The 20,059-nt window shown below is 45.0% G+C and overlaps 1 protein-coding gene across 17 annotated transcripts in view; it reads right to left on the minus strand.

The window, feature by feature from the left end:
• Positions 1–20,059, minus strand: part of SYNE1 (spectrin repeat containing nuclear envelope protein 1) — a 451,533-nt gene that overhangs the window by 208,487 nt on the left and 222,987 nt on the right. For all 17 annotated transcript variants that reach the window (XM_044288568.1, XM_044288579.1, XM_044288581.1 and 14 more), the window contains 8 exons: positions 17,721–17,924; positions 17,090–17,297; positions 16,012–16,124; positions 15,707–15,912; positions 13,687–13,842; positions 13,210–13,501; positions 12,953–13,125; positions 2,334–2,643 (listed from right to left, as the gene is read on the minus strand). In XM_044288568.1, coding sequence (XP_044144503.1) covers positions 2,334–2,643; positions 12,953–13,125; positions 13,210–13,501; positions 13,687–13,842; positions 15,707–15,912; positions 16,012–16,124; positions 17,090–17,297; positions 17,721–17,924 — 1,662 coding nt within the window. The remainder of the gene's footprint in view (positions 1–2,333; positions 2,644–12,952; positions 13,126–13,209; positions 13,502–13,686; positions 13,843–15,706; positions 15,913–16,011; positions 16,125–17,089; positions 17,298–17,720; positions 17,925–20,059) is intronic.

Here is a 20,059-nt window from a genome sequence, read left to right on the forward strand (position 1 = left end):
GAATGGAGTTCATGAGGAGACATGAAGTACAGCGAGGACATACTGTGGTAATGTGGAGCTGTGGTAATGGAGACTGCATACAAGTGCTGCTGCTCATTATCCACACCCCCACCTTCTCTCTGTACTTCATGTCTTCTCATGAACTTGATTCCTACAGAGATTCAGCTGAAGATCTTATTAGCTGTATTCAGGGTCATAATCCATGACAAGCAGAGAGGAGGATGAACACAATGAACAGTATAACCCTCATTAACACATGATATGCCTGGATAGGTCAGGATTATATCACACAATTATTTCAGTAAGATACCTCTTCTGGAGGTGATGTGTTATAACTTGCTACAGGAGAAAATATTTCATACAACAGCATCTGCCATCTACCCTTGTATAGAAATCATCAGAACTGTAGCTTAACACGTCCAAAATTTTGTGCTGATTGATTTCTTAAAGCGGCTGTGAATCTCGCTTTTATTGATGACCTATCGTCAGAATAGGTCATCAATATCTGATCGGTGGGGGTCCAACACCCGACACTCATGCCGATCATCTGTTTGAAGATGGAGCGGCGATCCAGGTGAGCACTGCTTCTTCTTCAATAAACTGCACATTGTCTGTCCTGTGTCGGTGGTGTAGTGTAATTACAAGTACTTGCTCCATTCAAGTAATCAGAGCAAGTACTTGTCCTTATACTGCACCATCAAGACTTTAGAGACGACTGGAAGTGTAATGAAGAGCTCGCATGAAGAGCCGCCTCCTATTCAAATAGCTGATCACTAGGGTTGCCAGTTGTCGGACCCTTGGCGATCAGATATTGATATCTTTAGGCTTTCTTCACACATAATGCTATTTTTTAAAAAAAATTATAATTCTTTTTTTTTTGGGGGGGTAGTATTTTTATTTTTTTTGGGCTAAAAAAATGACATGCTTAGAGCATGCTACGTGTAACAAGAAAGCTAGAACCAAGTTCGGTACCAAGGTTTTTTACAGTAATAATCAATTCACAAAGTTATTACACAAAGTCTCGCGAGACTTTGTAAAGTAGCCGATACATTCTAATACTGTACAGAGTTCCTGCTCCGTACAGTATTACAACGAAATTTTATGTGAATTCGCTCATCCCTACTGATAACCTATGCTAGGGATACAGTAGGTCATCAGTATCTGAACCTCGGAAAACCACTTTAAAGACAACTTGTTAACAGGATCAACCCTATTAACTAAGCATAATGCCTGATAGGGTTGATCCAATTGATACCTGAAAAATACTTATATTCTTTATGTAAATGAGTGATGCAGTGCCCCAAGGGGTATGGTCAGCACTGGAAAGCTGAGCAGAATAGGTGCACAAAAGGAACTAGGCCCTATCTCTCATTTAGATAAAGAATTAAAGCCATTTTACCAAGAATGCTGCAACCGACAGGTATCATTTTAATTAGCAGGGTCAACCCTGCAGTAAGTCTACTTTAATAAGGTTGATCCTGCTCACAGATGCTCTGTAAATGTTAAAATTCTGTCTGCCTACAGTCGCCACTAGGGGGAGCTTAGGAACTTACTGCATATTGTTTACATATTCAACTAATAATACACCAACATGCTGTAAGTTTGTAAGCTCCAGGCAGCCAGGCTTTTCATTTATCTCATCACTCATCTCTTTCTATGAAGGGGATTTGAAGCTCTGTATAAGAAAAGCAAAACATCAATATCTTTGTAGCTATATTAAAGTAAACCTGTCACACAGTGCAATCTGCAGGCAGCATGTTATAGAGTAGGAGGAGGTGAGCAGATTGATGTATAGTTTTATGAGACAAGATTCAGAATAACTTGCAATATACTCATGAAATCTCTGCTATTTCTATGCTTAGGAGTCATGTGGGCGGTCTCATCAGTGACTGACAGCTAACTGTGCATGAATAGGCATACAGAGATAGCGAACAATTACTGATAAGACCGTCAACAAGACTACTAAACTCAGAAAGAACAGAGGGTTAAATTAATAAATTACAGGTTATACTTAGGCATTTCCGATAAAACTATATATCAATCTGCTCAGCTCCTTATGGTGTCTACAGCTCAGATACCATGTTTAATGTGACAGGTTCCTTTTAAGAAATTAAACAACACAAGATGCAGAATCCATTCATCGTGTGGTGTTAATAGTGGAGATTATCTCTAACATGCTACTTACAGCATGCAAACATCTCAACACAATATAAAGCTCTTTATCTATATAGCCAATTTCAGACCAAATTGAGGAAAGGCTTGTATACTGAGAATGGTGCTATACAGTGATATGAAACCACTACAATGCTGGGCATCTGATAATGGAAACTTACTTTGGCAACAGTCATAATGTCATTGAAGTGGGTTTTCAGCTCATTCTGGGCCACCTCTGAGAAGGTTGTGTCATCAGTCTTCTGATGTAAGTCCTTTGTCTTCTCAATAAGATGGTGAAGAGTTGTGGCATGATTTTCTATGTCTGACACGATTGCTTGAATGTGATCCAGCAGTGCAAATTTTTCTTTTAGACCATTCTGATGCTGGATGGGTTGCTCCAGCTTGTGATCGACAGACTCCAGCCACTGCTCCATTTGGTTTTTCCTCTCTATATATGCATTCCACTGACTGATCACACAATCTAAACCACTGGAATAATAACATTACAGAAAAATGTCTTCCATTATGTGCATACAGTTTTAATCTCCAACATTTAACAATTAAAGGCCATGAAAAACGAGATTTTTGTATAACTTACCAGTAAAATCTCTTTCTCGCTCTTTCCTTGGGGGACACAGAAGACCTTGGGTATAGCTCATCTCCATAGGAGGCGTGACACTAAGTGAAAACTGTTAAGCCCCTCCTCCACAGCTATACCCTCAGCCTGGAGAGAGAGGCTGCCAGTTGCGTGTCCAAGTAGTGAAAAAAGGCAAAGTCCAAAAGTGGAACCAACAAGCCAACTACCCAACGGGTAAAACAACTCGGAAACCGTGTAGAGAAAAACAAAGAATGGGTGGGTGCTGTGTCCCCCAAGGAAAGAGCGAGAAAGAGATTTTACTGGTAAGTTATACAAAAATCTCGTTTTCTCGCCCAGTTTCCTTGGGGGACACAGAAGACCTTGGGACGTTCAAAAGCAGTCCAAAAGGGGGAGGGACCACAGCACCAAGGCGAAGCACCCGAAGGCATCAAGAAACCGCCGCCCGCAGACCAGGCGGCCCAAGGCAGCACCTGCCGAAGCCAGAGTAGGCACCCTGTAGAACGCTGTAAGGCAGACCAGTGACCGCCTCGCACAGACGCATGGCCGAAGCCAAATGCCTCCGGCCCAGGAGGCACCGACAACTCTGGTGAAATGAACGGAGACACCAAACGCAGAACCCTGCCCTTGGTGCGGTAACCACAGCAATAACCACAGTGAGAAAGCGGAGGAAAGCCACCCCGGAGGCCACCAACCCGTTGCGCGGACCTCCTAGAAAACCAAGTGACCCAACGTCGACAAGAGCCGGAGATCTCCAAGTAAAAACCGCAAGGCCCAAACAACTCCCAAATCTGAAGAAGAGTCCGTTCCCGGGGGTGGAAAGGGGAGGACGAAAGCCTCGTCAAAATGAAAGACAAACACCACCTTCAGAAGGAAGGAAGAGACGGGATGGAGAACAGCCCTGTCCTGAGGAAAGAGAAGGCCCGGAACAAGAAGGGCCGCCACCCAGGCACCCGCCAGAGACACGACGGCTACGGAAACATAACCGTACAGGACAGAAGGAGTAGAGAGAGCTTCTGTAACGGCTCCAAGGGAAAGACTGGAGTGCCAAGAGCCCAGTATGCAATGCCCAGGGCGGTACCCAGGGGCAGTACAAGGGAACCCCAAAGCCGCTCCATGGAAGAGGGTCCTGACAGGCCCAGAGGGCCGGGGAACGCTGAAAGGGGAAGGACAGCGCCGACACTTGACACTTCAAGCAACAGAGTCCCAGTCCCAGATCTAGGTCGGACTGGAGAAAGACCGAACCATTAGGAGCGAACACTAGCGAGCACGCAAGAGTCGCCTGGGCAAGCGGGTGAAAACCCAATGCGAACAGGCGCAGACCCGAAACACGGGCAGTACGGTCGGCAAAAACTGGTCCCGTCGGCCCCCGAGCAACGTTGTCCTGTAACCACCCGGAGTGGGGGAGCAGAAGGACAGACGGAAAGGAACCGAAGGGTCCGCCCAGTAACCGCCAGGACAAGACGGGCTAAAGTCCATGTCGATATAGCCACCACAGGAAGACGTCCTACAGTCCCGGTGTGGGAGATCTAATGACAATCTCGACCGAATGGGGGTTCCTCCCAAGTTACAGCCAGAGTGAACAAGGGAGACAGTACGAGGCCAAGAGGAACATCAGAACCATCCACATGAACAACCAAGCTCTCCCCAGATGGGAGGGCAGTGAAGGAACCGCCACTGAAGCGCGGCCGGGGCAAAAGCCACACCGGAGGGAGCCGAGCCGAACCGAGCGGGAGCCAAGCAGAGCCGGCGAGAAAAGGCAGTCGAGACAGAGGCCGGCATAACACCCTCCAACCGAAAGGAGGAGTGGGCAACAGGGAAGCCATAGGACAGCTCAAAGGCAGAACCCCGCTCACTGAGACGCCCGGTTCACTGCCACGCAGAAGGCGAGTACCCTGAAGAACCCAAGGTGGAGGTCCTACGGACCTGGGTAAGCGAGCACCCAAGAGAAGCTGGGTGACCATCCCGAGAAAAGCGGCCCGAACCCGGTAGCAGACCAGCCTGAAGCGCGGAGGGGGCGCCAAAAGAAAAGACTCATACTGCACGACACCCGAAGAGGAGGAAACAGTAGCAGGCGAGGGAACAGCAGCCCCGCCAGAGCCAACGCCGAAAACGAGTGGCACTGCAAACGGCACTCTCGACCCAGTGACCACTTGCGCCGGGAAGCGAGTGCACGGGAGAACGAAAGGGCACCTATCAAAGAACCACGAACACTCCCCAGGTGGAAAGGCCAACGGACATGGTGGATGCCGACCAACGGGACCACAATATACAGGCCAAACCAGAGAAACGAGCACCACCCAGCTCGGCGAAGTAGAGAGCAGTAGAGCCCATCTACTATATCTAAGGAATACACCTTTGAATACAATGGCATTCTTTTAATGCTTGTATGACAGCACCCAAGGGTTACACAGGTGGACAGAATGATCTCTTTAGAGAAGAGCGCAAGGCCCGTGACAAGCACCACATCCCAAGAGAAAAAGAGGGAATGTCGCAGGAGGAAGTGAGGCATACGTACGAGCAGCCCCGCAAGCAGTGAGAAGGCCAACCCACCTATGGGAGGAGAAGGCATACACGGCCCAAACAACGGACAGAGTGCACCAGAAATACCGCTCACCGCAAAAAAATAGACACCCAGTGAAGGGGATCAGCCACAGAGTCCAACAGTATCAACGGAAGTGCAAAGTGCAACCTGAAAGGGAGTTATGCACAAGACATCAGTATGGCATGCGATGGAAATGCAGGCAGGCCCCCCAGAAAAGGGGGAAACGTATCTGGCAACACTGCAGCTGGTAAGAATGCAAAGGCCCGTCCCAAAGGGGGGATGCCCAAGGCCAGTAACAACTTCAGAGAAGTAGAACATACCATAGTCTGCCCAGAAGGTGACCAATCACATGGCCGCACAGTACCCAGCGGGAACGCAGGAGGGAGGTCCGCCCAGTGAAAGGGGGACATGCACGGGGTTATCCAACCATTAAGCGAGTGCGCAATAACCCACCTAACACCGAATACTGTGAGAGTGCAACTACTCCACAATGAAGGAGAACATGCAAGAATCCCGCACAGCATATCACGGACAGCCATGGGTCACGTGAGGGTGCAAATTTTTCGCCCATGGATGAGGAGGGCCGTGTATGGCCCGCAACACATCCGGCGAAAGAGCAGTATTCCACCCAGAAAGGGGCGGGGTAATGCACACGGCCGTCACCGCATCTAGCAAAAATGCAAGCACCCCGCCAAGGATGCGGGACATGCACATGGCCAGCAACGCACTGGCGAGAAAACAACCACAGTCAGCGGTGTTGTGCGTATGCCGCCTGAGGAAAGGATACATGCTCATTGCTGGCAGCGATTCCAGTGAGTGCAGCACACCACCCAAGGAAGGGGTCGTGCACATGGCCGGCAGCGAATCCAATGATAGTGCAGCAATCCACCTATGGAAGGAGTTCATGCACATGGCCGGCAGCAAATCCAGAGAGAGTGCAGCATTCCGCCTATGGACGGAGGTCATGCGTATGGCCGGCAACGAATCCGGAAAGTGCAGCATTCCGCCTATGGAAGGAGGTCATGCTCATGGCCGGTTCATGCATATGGCCGGCAGCGAATCCAGCGAGAGTGCAGCGTTCTGCCTATGGACGGAGGTCATGCATATGGCCGGCAGCGAATCCAGAGAGAGAGAGCGCAGCAGTCCTCCTTTGGACGGAGGTCATGCGTATGACCAGCAGCGAAGCCAGAGAGAGTGCAACATTCCACCTATGGAAGGAGGTCATGCATAAGGCCGTAGCGAACCCAGCGAGAGTGCAGCGTTCCGCCTATGGAAGGAGGTCATGCATATGGCCGTAGCGAATCCAGCGAGAGTGCAGCGTTCCGCCTATGGAAGGGGGTCACGCATATGGCCGTAGCAAATCCAGCGAGAGTGCAGCGTTCCGCCTATGGAAGGGGGTCGTGCACATGGTCAGCATCGTATGCGGTAAAAGGGCAGTATTCCGCCTACAGAAAGGGGGTCATGCACAAGGCCAGCCCGCAGCCAGAGAGAGTGCAGTATGCCGCCTATAATGGGGGGTCATGCACATGGCCAGCACCGCGACTGGAGAGGGCGACTAATTCTGCCTATAGAAAAAGGCGGCCTGCACCTGGCCAGCGCCGTACCCCAGGAGAGGGCAAGGGTCCGCCTAGAAAGGGAAACATGTATACCTGGCCAGTGCCACGGAGCGCAACATGCCACCTATAGAATAGGGGCAGGCATACGGCCAGCGCTCTAAGGTCAGGCTGCAGTATCCTGCGCAGCCAACATAAAATACAGATATTTCATATATATGATATATATTCACACTTCATTATTAATATTATTATATTTTTTATTTTATTTTAATTTTTTTTTTTTTTTCTTTCTATTTATTATTGTAAAACACAGCCTCTTTTAGGCAGGAAGGGGCCACCATATAAGAGCACAGCCTCACTGAGAGGCTAGCCATCCCAGGGTCTCCTCCAGATGGCAGCCGTCAGCGTCCAAGAGGTTAATACAGATCGGACCTGAGGGCGGTGCAGCGATCCCCTGGGGGCGGGGGGACCTCCGGCGGGAAGAATTCGCGCCTGCGAATGCCCGCCCCCTCCAATCGAGGCCGGAATATTGCGGCCTAGTAGGCCGCGAAGCCGGGGCCTAAAGTTTGCGGTGCCCGGAGGTACCGGCCGGGATCTGGAGGGAGCGAAGCGGCGCATGCACAATACCGGCCGCGGGAGCCCACCCCGCGGGCCGGAGAATCAGTGGGCCCGGAAGAAGGAGCCCGGGATAGAACCTTTCTGCGGCGCCCGACCGACCGGAAGACAGCCTCTCCGAGCACCTGCGGTCGGCCGGGGTCCGCTGAACACCGCAGTCATGCCGGCCGCGGGAGCCCACCCCGCGGACCGGAAACAAGGGCCCTACGCCGCAGCAGTCAGGAGAGGGCCCAGGCCCTGAGCCGTCTCAAGGAGGGATGCCTGCGCACCGGTAAGGCGATAGGGGGGGGATGGGGGACCCTGCAAGGAGAGAGGCAGCTCCCTGGGCGGCATGGTAGGGACGCCAGCATAACCCCTCAGTGGATGCACCTATAGTGGAGGGGAGGAGAGGGAACTAATAAAACAAACTAGGGTGGCCAGACCAGTATGGGGGTCAGTCAAGCAGGAGACCGGGGTGGGGGGGAGGGGGTCGTAGGGCTGGAGAAGCCACTCTCTCACCACAGCCATCTTCACCCTCGGTCCGTTCCAGCAGGGTCGCCCCTTCAGCTACTGGCACCGTAGTGGCAGGACGCTGGAAGAGGGACTTGGCGTGCGGGCGACCCTTACGCTGGCGGGATGCAGGGGAGCTGGGCTGCCCTGGTCCACCTTGCCTTCTGTGGGGGAGGCAGCAGTGCGGATACCGGCACTGGCGCAGCTCAACCCCGGGAGAAACAGAGAGGTCTAGTGCGTCTCTGTTGTCCCGTATTCTGGAACAAAAGAAAATAAAAAAGTAAAAATCAAAAATTTTTAAAAAACAACAAAGGAGAAAACAGCCCTGCAGTAGCAGGGAGTGTCTTGCCTCCTTGGACACTAAGCAAAAACTGGCAGCCTCTCTCTCCAGGCTGAGGGTATAGCTGTGGAGGAGGGGCTTAACAGTTTTCACTTAGTGTCACGCCTCCTATGGAGATGAGCTATACCCAAGGTCTTCTGTGTCCCCCAAGGAAACTGGGCGAGAAAACAGCAGCGCACATGTTCACAATGTGTGTGGCACTGCAGCTAAGTCCCATTTACTTCGGTGGAGCTGAGCTGCAATAACAGATACAGATGTGGTGCTGTTTCTAGAAAAAAAAGCATGTTTTTCTAATCCTGGACACCCCCTCAAAATAGTACTAATGTACAAATAGAATATTACAGAAATAATAGAAATAAAATAAATCAACAACTACAAACATTCCACAAGGGCTCATTCAGACAGCAGTATGCTGTCCGCAAAAATACGGATCCGTTTTCTTACGGATTAGATGCTGTCCCATTCATTTCTGTGGGGCCCTTTTCTTCCATTGCACGGCTCAGCAAAAAAAATTAAACATGTCCTATACTTGTCAGTGAAAATCAGGACATGGCCCTACTGAAGTCTATGGATCAGCAAAAAAACGGAAAGCAATCCTTTTTTTTTGCGGACGTGCTGAACTGTCCGCAAAAAAAACGGATCCGTATTTTTGCGGACAGCATATGGCCTTCTGAATGAGCCCTTACAAGCAAGCTTTAGGCTCTGTTCATACTGACATTAGTCTCTATCAGGTTTCCATTGCCTTACGATGGACAGAATTGTGTAGGCTGCTGTGCTCTTCTGATGGTAAAGCAATGGAAACCTAACGGACCCAATTTCAATCAATGGACTCTGCTAGCATCATGATGTTGTCATCATCCATGATGCTGAAGTAAATGAGCCAATATTGTGCCTGTTTTCTCGTGGCAGGTACAGAAAAATACCTCAGCAATATGTTGCATTACATAAAAAGTAAGATAGCCTGTATATACGCACTTTCCTTCTTACAAAGGATAGAGCCCATTTTATGGGTATGAAAAATATGCAAAGCGTCTTTACTCCAATGTCAGTGCTTGAAGATCAAGGGCTTGTTCATGTAGTGCTGTCAAATCATGTTTTATTTTTTACAAGATTTTCACAAACTCACAGCAAAACAGTATGGTTTGTTGTTATTTAGTAAAAAATTTGTCAAAAACATAACTTTGATGCACTGTGTGAATAAGCCCTAAAGGATCACTTAGGCATACACAGGGATCTGCATAGTTCGGTATGGGGATAGTGGTGTGTGATGTGGCAATGACCTCTTCAATCTCAGTGCCATCATTTCCTGTACTAAGCATAATACTATGTATACGTTTCTATAAGAAAGTTTCTGAAAGTGTAACTGTTGTTTCGGTTTAATTTTAATATAGTGTAGGGACACTACTGTATATTGGTAAACATTTTTGTAATATACGTCATTCCCTTTGAGTCCAGAGGAAAAAAAAGTTTTGTGTGTTTGTATTAAGTGTGTGACTTGAGATTCAGGGACTTTAGCAGGGGACTACAATAAGTTACATTCGTATCACTGCACTGTATTGTTTTTTTTTCCTCTTTTCTTGAGTAATCCACATTCAGTATGTGTTCCATTATTGACAACACAATCCAGTGCACATCAGTTTGAAGGTTTTCTAAGAGATGCTATCTTAGAGTACCTCAATGAAAATAAGCAAATAACGCCATATCAGCATGGCTTCATGAGGGATCGGTCATGTCAAACTAATTTAATCAGTTTCTATGAGGAGGTAAGTTCTAGACTTGACAGTGGCGAATCAATGGATGTCGTATATCTGGACTTCTCCAAAGCATTTGACACTGTACCACATAAAAGGTTAGTATATAAAATGAGAATGCTTGGACTGGGAGAAAATGTCTGTATGTGGGTAAGTAACTGGCTCAATGATAGAAAGCAAAGGGTGGTTATTAATGGTACACACTCAGATTGGGTCACTGTGACTAGTGGAGTACCTCAGGGGTCAGTATTGGGCCCTATTCTCTTCAATATATTTATTAATGATCTTGTAGAAGGCTTGCACAGTAAAATATAACTTTTTGCAGATGACACTAAACCGTGTAAAGTAATTAACACGGAAGAGGACAGTATACTGCTACAGATGGATCTGGATAGATTGGAGGCTTGGGCAGAGAAGTGGAAGATGAGGATTAACACTGACAAATGTAAGGTTATGCACATGGGAAGGAATAATGCAAGTCACCAGTACATACTAGATGGCAAAACACTGGGTATCACTGACATGGAAAAGAGCCTAGGAATTTTAGTGAACAGCAAACTAAGCTTTAGAAACCAGTGTCAGGCATCTGCTGCCAAGGCCAATAAGATAATGGGTTGCATAAAAAGGGGCATAGATGCCCGTGATGAGAACATAGTCCTGCCACTCTACAAATCAAGGTCAGATTACTGACAGCCAGGGACTGTAAGTAAATGACTAAAGCCAGGTCCTCCCCAGCAGCTGATAACAGTGCCTGGGCTGTGTGCACTTCTCCCTGTCCCTGCGCTTGGCAGACGCTCCCTCTCTCAGCAGAGCTGGAATATGCAGAGTTGGAGCAGCACAGAGCAGGGAAGGGAGATCTGCGTCTGCTCAGTGTATAAATGAAAGCAACATGTGGTAAGAGGACCCCTTTGTGCTGCAGGAGATTAACCCTTTAGGGGGAGGGCTCTGGTTACTGACACTTTTGGGGGGCTATTGTTACTGGCTAGTGAAGGCAGGCGGGATTAGCCTCAGGGTGAGGGCAGTGGTGGCCATCTTAACTGAATAGTGAAATTGCAGTTTTATGCAGACTGGTTGCTAAGGGCTGAATCTTATTAAATATGGGGTAAGTCAGTCTAATAGTAACTGATTCTGGAATATCATGTTATTAGTAACTACATATATGAAAATTGAAATTAGGGTCTAAGTGTGACAGTTATGCTTTAAGTGAGGAAAATTGGCTTCTACCTCAAAGGGGATTTTTGCCTTCCTCTGGATCAACTTGCAGGATAACAGGCTGAACTGGATGGACAGATGTCTTTTTTCGGCCTTATAAACTACGTTACTATGTTATTAGGGAAATATGTTTCTTTGTACTAGAAAACAGGGTGTAAAAGGTCTTCATAGCAAAGCTCTAACAGTTGCTAGTGGGAATCTGTCTTCAGCGGTCTACTGAGTACTGAAGACTGTGTGTAACATACAAAGGCTTCCAGCCTGCCTCTTGTCACTACCTAAGTCCTTCCCCTATCAATACCCACTTCCTTGCCACTATGGCAGTTGCACTTTAAGTGCTGATGCCTGTAGCTATTCTGCTGCCACGCCCCCATAATGGCATCCATGCTTAAAGGGGTTCTCCAGGGAAAAAAAAAATGGAAATACTGAAAAACATGTTACTATAAATAAACTCTTAAATGCCTTTAAATATTTATAATGGCTAATTTTGTCCAGGGGACAATCAGCGGAGGAGTTAAAATGTCCGCTGTCAGATTTATGAGCATGGTATATGTCCTCCTAATGACACTACAGGAAGGCTTGTGTGAGGATGCAGAGCACAGAGCCCTGTGTAAACTCCGTCTCTGCTGGCATCAGCACTGTGAAGCTGTATATTATGTGCAGATGGCAGTTGAGATAAGTTCTCAGTTGTGTCCCTGTTCTTCAAAGTTCACTTCACCTGGAAAACACAAGCAGAAGTGTTTTCTAATGACCCTCCTCCTCCACAGCAGCGAGTCTGGTCCTCATTCCTACACTTCTGCTTGTGAGAACGAAGTGAGGTTAACTCCATTCTGAAGCATAGGGACACAGATGAGCACTTATCTCAGCTGGTATCTGCACATAGAGCTTCACAGTGTTCATACTGGCAGAGACCGGAGTTTACATAGGCCATACTGTAGTGTTATTAGGAGGATGGATTCCATCTCCAGGAATCTGACAGCAGCCATTTTTACTCCTCCACTGATTGTCTCTACACAAAACGTGCCATTAAAAATAAAGGAATTTAAGTGTTTATTTATAAAAAAAAAAAAAAAATATTTCCATTTTTATCTTTCCTGGAGAACCTCTTTAATCTGGTAAATGATTATTCTCCTACAGAAAACATTGCATATTTTGGAAATATTGCACAAAAATTTGCTTTATGATTTTATGGCGCTCTTGCTAGTTATGTGGGTAGAAAAGTGCACATGGCTAACTAAGTAGGTGCACTTCAGGTTTCACAATCTCACTCCAGTAGGGGTGGCCCAAAAACTGGCATTCGAGACAAAAGTGTTATTTTTAAAGATGCTCCAAACCTCCCAAACAAAGAGCGATATTTGATAAATTTGGTGAAAACTAGGACAAGGCAGAATCAAGCGAAACAGAGTTGCTCCAGGACGTGACAGCATACACACTCACAGTTATGGTTGTGTGTGTGTGTATATGTGGACACTGATGTGACTGACAAACTGAACTGCCAGTGAACAGAATATGGTAAAACTACGCCACATATATTACTGCTAAATATAAGTCTGTTCTTGTTCTCAACTCTACTGCTACCTACTTACTATACTACTTGTGAAATAAATAAAAAAAAGTGTACATTTTTGGCTACAAGTGCTTGTGTGCACCTGAACAGCACATTGCTAACTTTGGCATGCAATGGTCAACGTAGCTTACCTGAGACATCTTGCTGCTGTACTGTTGACAGTTTCCCAGACATCTTTTAAAGTCTGCAGTTGCATCTTGATTACCATCTGCCCATCCATGTTGCTGCTCTTAAGTGCCTGCTCACCTTTGCCAATTGCCAAGTTCAGTTTGACCTCCCCTTCGCCTTTCATTAGGAGCATCTCCTAAGAAAATTAAAGACATTTTAAAAATGATGTCCTAACAAATGTACAAAGTTTACATCTCTGATTATACACATGAATCTTCACCTGAACTTGCTGTAGGCGATTTTCAAGTGTACTCTTACTGCCCACTGTACTTTCCACAGTAGACAATTTGTCCTGCATATCTTTCAACCATGACCAGGTAGTCTGCAAAGCTTCTTCAAAAATCTGATGTTCTTGGAGAGCCACCTGGCAATTACGGAGTTTCTCCTTAAGAATTTTTACAAGGTTCTGGTAATTAGTATTCAGTTGAGATGACAGGCGAACCTCCTGTCCATCTCCACGTCCATCTTTATGCAATGTTTGAGCTCGCTGGCAAAGTTTCTCAAGAGAGTCTCTAAAACAAGAAATCAATGCAAATCAAGTTAATTCTATTCCAAAAAATGAGGCTGAAATGAACTTTACAGGAAGATCTCTCATAAAGTGAATTTGCAATCATTACTAACAAACATTAACTTTAGAAACTTGTCGATTTCCTTTCCAGAAGTGGTTTGATGTTATCCAAATTCTAGATTTACTTACCGTGCAGCCATTAACTCCTCCAGGAACATCTCCACTTTATGCATCTCACTTTTTTTCTCGGGGATATGTTGCTTGCTCTCCCCAAGAGCTTCTGTCCTTATTCGCTCCTCAAGCTCATGAATCCACAAACTTAACTTTTTATGTTCGTCCTCAAAACTGAAATTATCAATGTATATACAAATTAGTAAAATGAGATCAAGTAAGTTTCTATCACTTTCTTATGTCGCACTGCTGTTATGAATACAACCCAATTGGATACAAACTCTCGGTCTATGGTTATCCAAATGGTAAAAGACAGGTACTAACCAAAATTACTAGATCATATCTGAACAAGGTTCATTTACCAACGGTAAAATGCCATTGTTCGACCAGTCTCAATGTAGTCTGTCTCAGATTTTGCCACAATTAACGGAAAATAAGTGCTGCATGGAGTCCTATTTTTCTGGCATAACAATGGACACCATGATGGACCTCGACAGACCCCATCATAAGTCAATGGGTCTATCAGACGCTGTCAGAGTGCGTTGTGAAATTCATCAGTCACAGCGTAAATTGTTATTCTGCTCCAAAGACAGAACATACAGAATTTACAAACCAAATATGAACTCAGCCTGTGAGTATCCCAGTATAAGTCCCCATGCACACGACCATATGCATTTCGCAGTCCGCAAATCACGGATTTGAAAAAAACGGATGTGGTACGGATGTGCCGTCTGCATTTTTGCAGACCCTTTGACTTTAATGGGTCCATCGTGGTCCACATTTTGCAGACAAGTATAGGACATGTTCTCTGTTTGCACAACAGACATACGGATGCGGAAAGCACAAGGATTCATTTTACATCGCATTATACATTGCTAGTTTCCAGAGGTTACACCATCACTGCAGTCAGATACGAGGTGGTTGGGATGGGAGCTGCCTATGCAGGCTCCCACTGTCCCAGCCACCAGAGAGGGCCACCACTGCTGGATTGCAGGGTGGGTTGTAACCCCCAGAAACCAGCAGTGTATATGGACAATCACAATACATTAGAAAGTGCCTTGTATTGACTTTGTCTACATGACAAATGCCATTTGCTAAAGCATATAATCTAAATATTTAGCACTAATGCCCAATTCGCCCAGTGTTGGACTGAAGTGTCTTAGGCCCACCAGTAGAATTCTTCCTGGGGCCCACTGTACAACTACATGCAAATATTGCCTGACACCTACTCACAAATCCCTAAAACATCCGATGCATGTGTAATAATACACTAAGTAGTTGTTAAATAACCTACCCCGTTTCTTTTAAATGCACACATAGGCATACCCAGTTTCTTTTAAATGGGCACATAGGCAGGTCGAGATGCTGTACAGTGAATATTTGTATGAGTGCAGTCAGTGTACTGTGTCATGTGCCACTTGTGCAAGAGATAGGGGGACTAGGGGTTCACCTTGACTCAGGGACTCACTAGTTAACTCATCTGCTCCCCTGTGGGCCAGTCTGAGCCTGAATGCACCATTCACATTGTATATCACAGTCAATGATCTAAAATCATTGCACCCAGAAATGTTTGGTCTTTGATTCCCAACTTTAACAAAGTTTCAAAAACAGGTTTCAAATTGCATATGCCATTAAAGAGGTTTTCGAAGTGGATAAGTCATCAGTATCTGATCAGTGGGGGTCCGACACCCGGGACCTCTGACGATCCGCTGTTTGCTCGCAGTAGTGCCGCGGCCTTCTCTCTGCTTAACAAGCACAGTGCCGTCCATTTGATAGCGACTGTGCTTGGTATTGCAACCCCATTCACTTTAATGGGACTGAGCTGTGCCTACGCTATGTGACCAATGAACCTGACGTCACATGGCCTTGGAAAACTTGGTGACTGCAGCAGCCTGGTCAAACTACTGATTGGCGGGGGTTTTGGACCTCCTCCGATCAGATATTGATGACCTATGCAGAGGATAGGTCATCAACAAAAACACTTGGAAAACCCCTTTGAAATGTATCCCACAATACATTATACAATGCAAGTCCTTACCTTCCAAGGTTGGAGATACAGTCTTCTAGAGTCTGCTTGTCCTTTAGGCATTGTTTCCTAAAGCTCTGGAATTCTTTCTCTGTGTTTGATACCCTCTCCTGAATACTAAGCACAATTGGCTTCGGCAAACAAAAATAAAGCTTCTCTCCTTCTTCATTGGCAGCATCTAACTTGCGCTGACCTTCACCAACAGAGTCCAGTATTTCCTGTGTTCAATGAATAAGAGAAGATTTAATTTTATGACATATTAATACCACAACTGGGAAGTTTTGTCGTTTTATTTCTATTACATGTGTTTGTTTTACCTGCAACTGTTGTATTTTTCCTTCCAAAGTTTTGCTGTCACCCGAATAGTCTGAAAAGCCTTTAACGTCTCTTTTCATTTCTTCAAACCACTCATCAAATGCACCCATAGATTCTGCAACCACAAATCCATATAGAAGATGCTACACTGTTGCATTACATTCTTGTACTGATGCAGAATGAGATAGTTTTTCTGTACTTGGCAGAACCAGGCCCCTGGTTCCAGGGCAAACAAGCGGTATTCCACAACCATGCTGCCACTGAGTTTACAGAAGGCGTCCATATTTAGGTGCTCTGGTTGGTGTAGACCACAACATTTAGGAAGCTTGGTAGGTGGGACTGGATTTCTGATCCCTGTGATTAAGCTGAATGCTGCTGCAGATGCAGGCACTTCTACTCAGCCTACGCTCTCCCTGCGATGTAATGGCATGCCATGCTTTGAAAACTACCTGTTCCCCAAGCAGTACTATTGCTGCAAGCTGCCGAAAGAGATTTTTTTTCTTTCCCTGTCTTTGGTGATTTATACTCTCATTTTAGGAGTTTTAGTCCCATTGGGGGACTTTTACTTTGCTCTTATGCTAGAAGATTAATGCATGTGTATAAAATAGAAGAGGGTATATACCGTATGTAGAGAATTCACTCAAAGCAAGGAGAGGGATAGGTTAATAGATAAGACAAACATAAAAAAAAGAGTTCTTAATAGAATTGATCTTAAAGAGGTTGTTTTGTGAAGACAACCGGCCTATATGCCCTACTAAGGTATACTTACTACACTTCATAGAGGGTTGCCTCCCTCTACGAGCCAGACCAGGAAGCTACAAGAGGGGAACTTTAATGTTTTACATGGCTGACATGTAATGTCACATTTTTATGATGTATGGTCTGGCAACATTTCCCGGGGACTTAACAGCTGATCACAATGCCTTGATGAAACAAATCCCTTAATCTTCTGCAGCAACACAGAAGTCCTATCTAGTAAGAACATTGGTACAACTACTACCTAGTCCACCAATATAGCTACAACTCGGGTTGGTAAAGACAATAGGAAAATAACATTACTAATAACGAGGTAGTGTTTACCAGTAAATTGTTTTTCCAACTTCTCCTGAAGAGCAGCTTGTATCTTAAAGCAGAGCTGGTTTGTAGCTTCATACTTCTTCACTAGAGTGGTCACTGCTGCCCCAATGACCTCAAGCTCTGTAGACCTAAATTGTCGGCAGAGTGTGTTGAGGTTTTCTTGGGTGGTATCAATACTTGATTGTTGAGTTTGGAGTTCTTTCTGAATGTCCTACATTAAAAAAGTTTTTCATTATAACACATTTGCTGAGAATATTCATATTTTACCTGCAATTTAGAGTTTTTGTGCTTTTGCTGAATTATTGGCCAAGAATATCATCAAAACTATGAGAAAATATTAGGATTTTACACGTAATGTCTTTATCTGTGGGAGTACCCTAGTAAGACATTGTGGCAGCATTGTCTGTGTTTTCATCTCCGTCTATTAGCTGATCATGGTCTATGTACTTATTTAAGTTATAATAACTTTCCACCATTGAATTCTATAGAATCTAAAAAATGTGTAGGGGGTTTGCCCATTATCCGTTTCATGTAAAACCCAAATAATTCATACACACAAGTCATGTAAGTGGGTAACATTATATAAAATTAGAAGAAACTTAGCACTTGGTACTACTTTAAAAAAATGAATTACCTTCAATTTTTTCGTGTCTTCGGGTTCTCGACTATTTTGATATTTCAAAACTGATTCTTCTACTTTATTTAACCAGTCTGTCATCTGATCAATGAACGTTTCCAACTGCATCTTTTGAGTATTAAAGTCATCTAATGTTCCCTTGGCCACTTGAGAAACCTCTTTAGCATGTTCCAATTTCTGCTTTAAATCTGCTGCCATGAACTACATAAAAAACATAAATGATCATTTTAAGTTTCCAGTCAACGACTTTCATGGCATATTCACTGGATCACTGATAGGGTAAGCAAACATATTTTCTTTCTGTGTCCGTTCCGTTTTTTTTTTTTTTGCAGACTGTATGCGAAACTATTCCTTTCAATGGGTCCTCCAAAAAACAGGTTACTCTGTGTGCATTCCGTTTCCATATGTCCGTATTTCCATTGCGCAAAAAATTAGAACATGTCCTATTATTGCATTACTGACAACCATAGTACTGTTCTATTAGGGGCCAGCTGTTCCGTTCCGCAAAATATGGAATGCACACGGACTTCATCCATATTTTTGTGGACCGCAAAATACATACGGTCGTGTGCATGAGGCCTAAGACTGTGAGGACCCACAAGGGTACTGAGATTGGCAGCACATTTATGGCCTCTGCTGTTGTATTGCAGATTTTGCAGACCACTGGCACGTTATCAGTGTGAGATCCTGAAAGAACGCCAGTCCTCTCCAATGCCCAGTTGGTTAATCAGCAGGATGCATGCATACATTTTCACAAGATACGGTACTTCCAAATATAGTAGGGATAAATGTTGCACTGCATATGAGAAAACTATACAACAAACCAGTACATGGCAATAAGCAGGACTGTCAAGAGCTCATACTGGGAGTTCATACTGACAGCGAACCTGTCAGGTGAATGATGATGCCCTGTCTGAAAGCAGGCTACAACAGAGGGTGGGAAACTTAGCTCTGTGATATATAGGCTTTATGATTGAAACAGGATTTCTGTGTAAAAAGCTGAGTAATTCTGAACAGGATGCCTAGGGGAGACAGCCAAGAGTCCTGTGCACATAGAAGATAGTTATTTATTGTGTATGGGCATACTAATCATCGTCTCTCCTAAGAGTCCCGTCAGGATCGACTCTGCTTTTTCCTTCGAAATTCTGCATCACATCATATGACCCTATATATCACAGAGCCCAGCTTCTCTCCCTCTGTCATATCCTGCTCTCAGATACAGTAGTGCACCAAAAATCAACTGATAAAATCAATTTAATGTACTTTCCAACTGTAGAAATAATAAGACAGATTTATTAATATTGTCCTAAATTTAGACAGCATAAAACCGGGCCAGACAAGCAGAAATGGTGCCAAATGTATCACAGAAGCTCACACTGCGAGATCGAATTTGCTGCATCCTGCTTAGACACACCTAAATAATGGTGTAAGTCATTAATAAATATGGCACATTTTTCCACTCCACACAGCCATGTCTAGATGTCAAAAATGCCTAAAACACATAATAAGCTTAGCACACATCGTGTACAGTAGATGAAGTGTTTTGGTGCAATTTGAGCCAGAAGTCTAGTGCATTTTACTCCCTGAATGTTTTCCTCCTCGGATCTTGCTCTGATCACAGATGCAACCATATCTAAAAATTTGCGAACAACTAAAAACCTTAAATATAAAATGTACGTACATTATTACTGTTAGGGCCGGTTTCCATTTTTAAGATCCGACAGAGGAGCTCAAAACCAGGCCAAAATGAGTCAGTTTTGTCCATCTTCATCATCAATGGGGACAAAACTGATCTGGATGCATTCCGTTCCATTTTGTAGCATTTTCTTGACCGGACAGAAAACCACTGCAAGCTGCGGTTTTCTGTCCGGTCTGCGAAATGGAACAAACTGGATCCAACAAAATCAATGTAAGTCAATGATGCCGGATCAGTTTTTTTCGGAACCAATTTTAGTGCTGTATCCTGTTTGTTCCGTTTTACTGTAACACAACAGCGTCCTAATGGAAAGGAAGCATCCGGATGGGTTAACACCAAACTGAACCATTTTGGTCCGGTTTTGAGATCCTCTGTCGGATCTCAAAAACGGAAACCAAAACGCAAGTGTAAAACAGGCCTTAGTTAATTCTCATTTAAGATCCATTTTCTTCTTCAGTGTTTACTTCTTGATTGCTTTTTGAGCTTGGTCTGTGAATGCTCCTTAGTCATAGCTATAATCTGAGCCTGCCATGTAAGCAATGCCTACAAGAAATCAGAGGTCGTTCTGTCTCATCAGACCCTCAGGATGCTACTCTGTCGCTTCCTATGCTTTGCACGCGAAGGCTGCTGTGTTATACAT

The sequence above is a fragment of the Bufo gargarizans genome, chromosome 4 (assembly GCF_014858855.1).
Source record: "Bufo gargarizans isolate SCDJY-AF-19 chromosome 4, ASM1485885v1, whole genome shotgun sequence".
NCBI classification, from domain to species: Eukaryota; Metazoa; Chordata; class Amphibia; order Anura; family Bufonidae; genus Bufo; species Bufo gargarizans.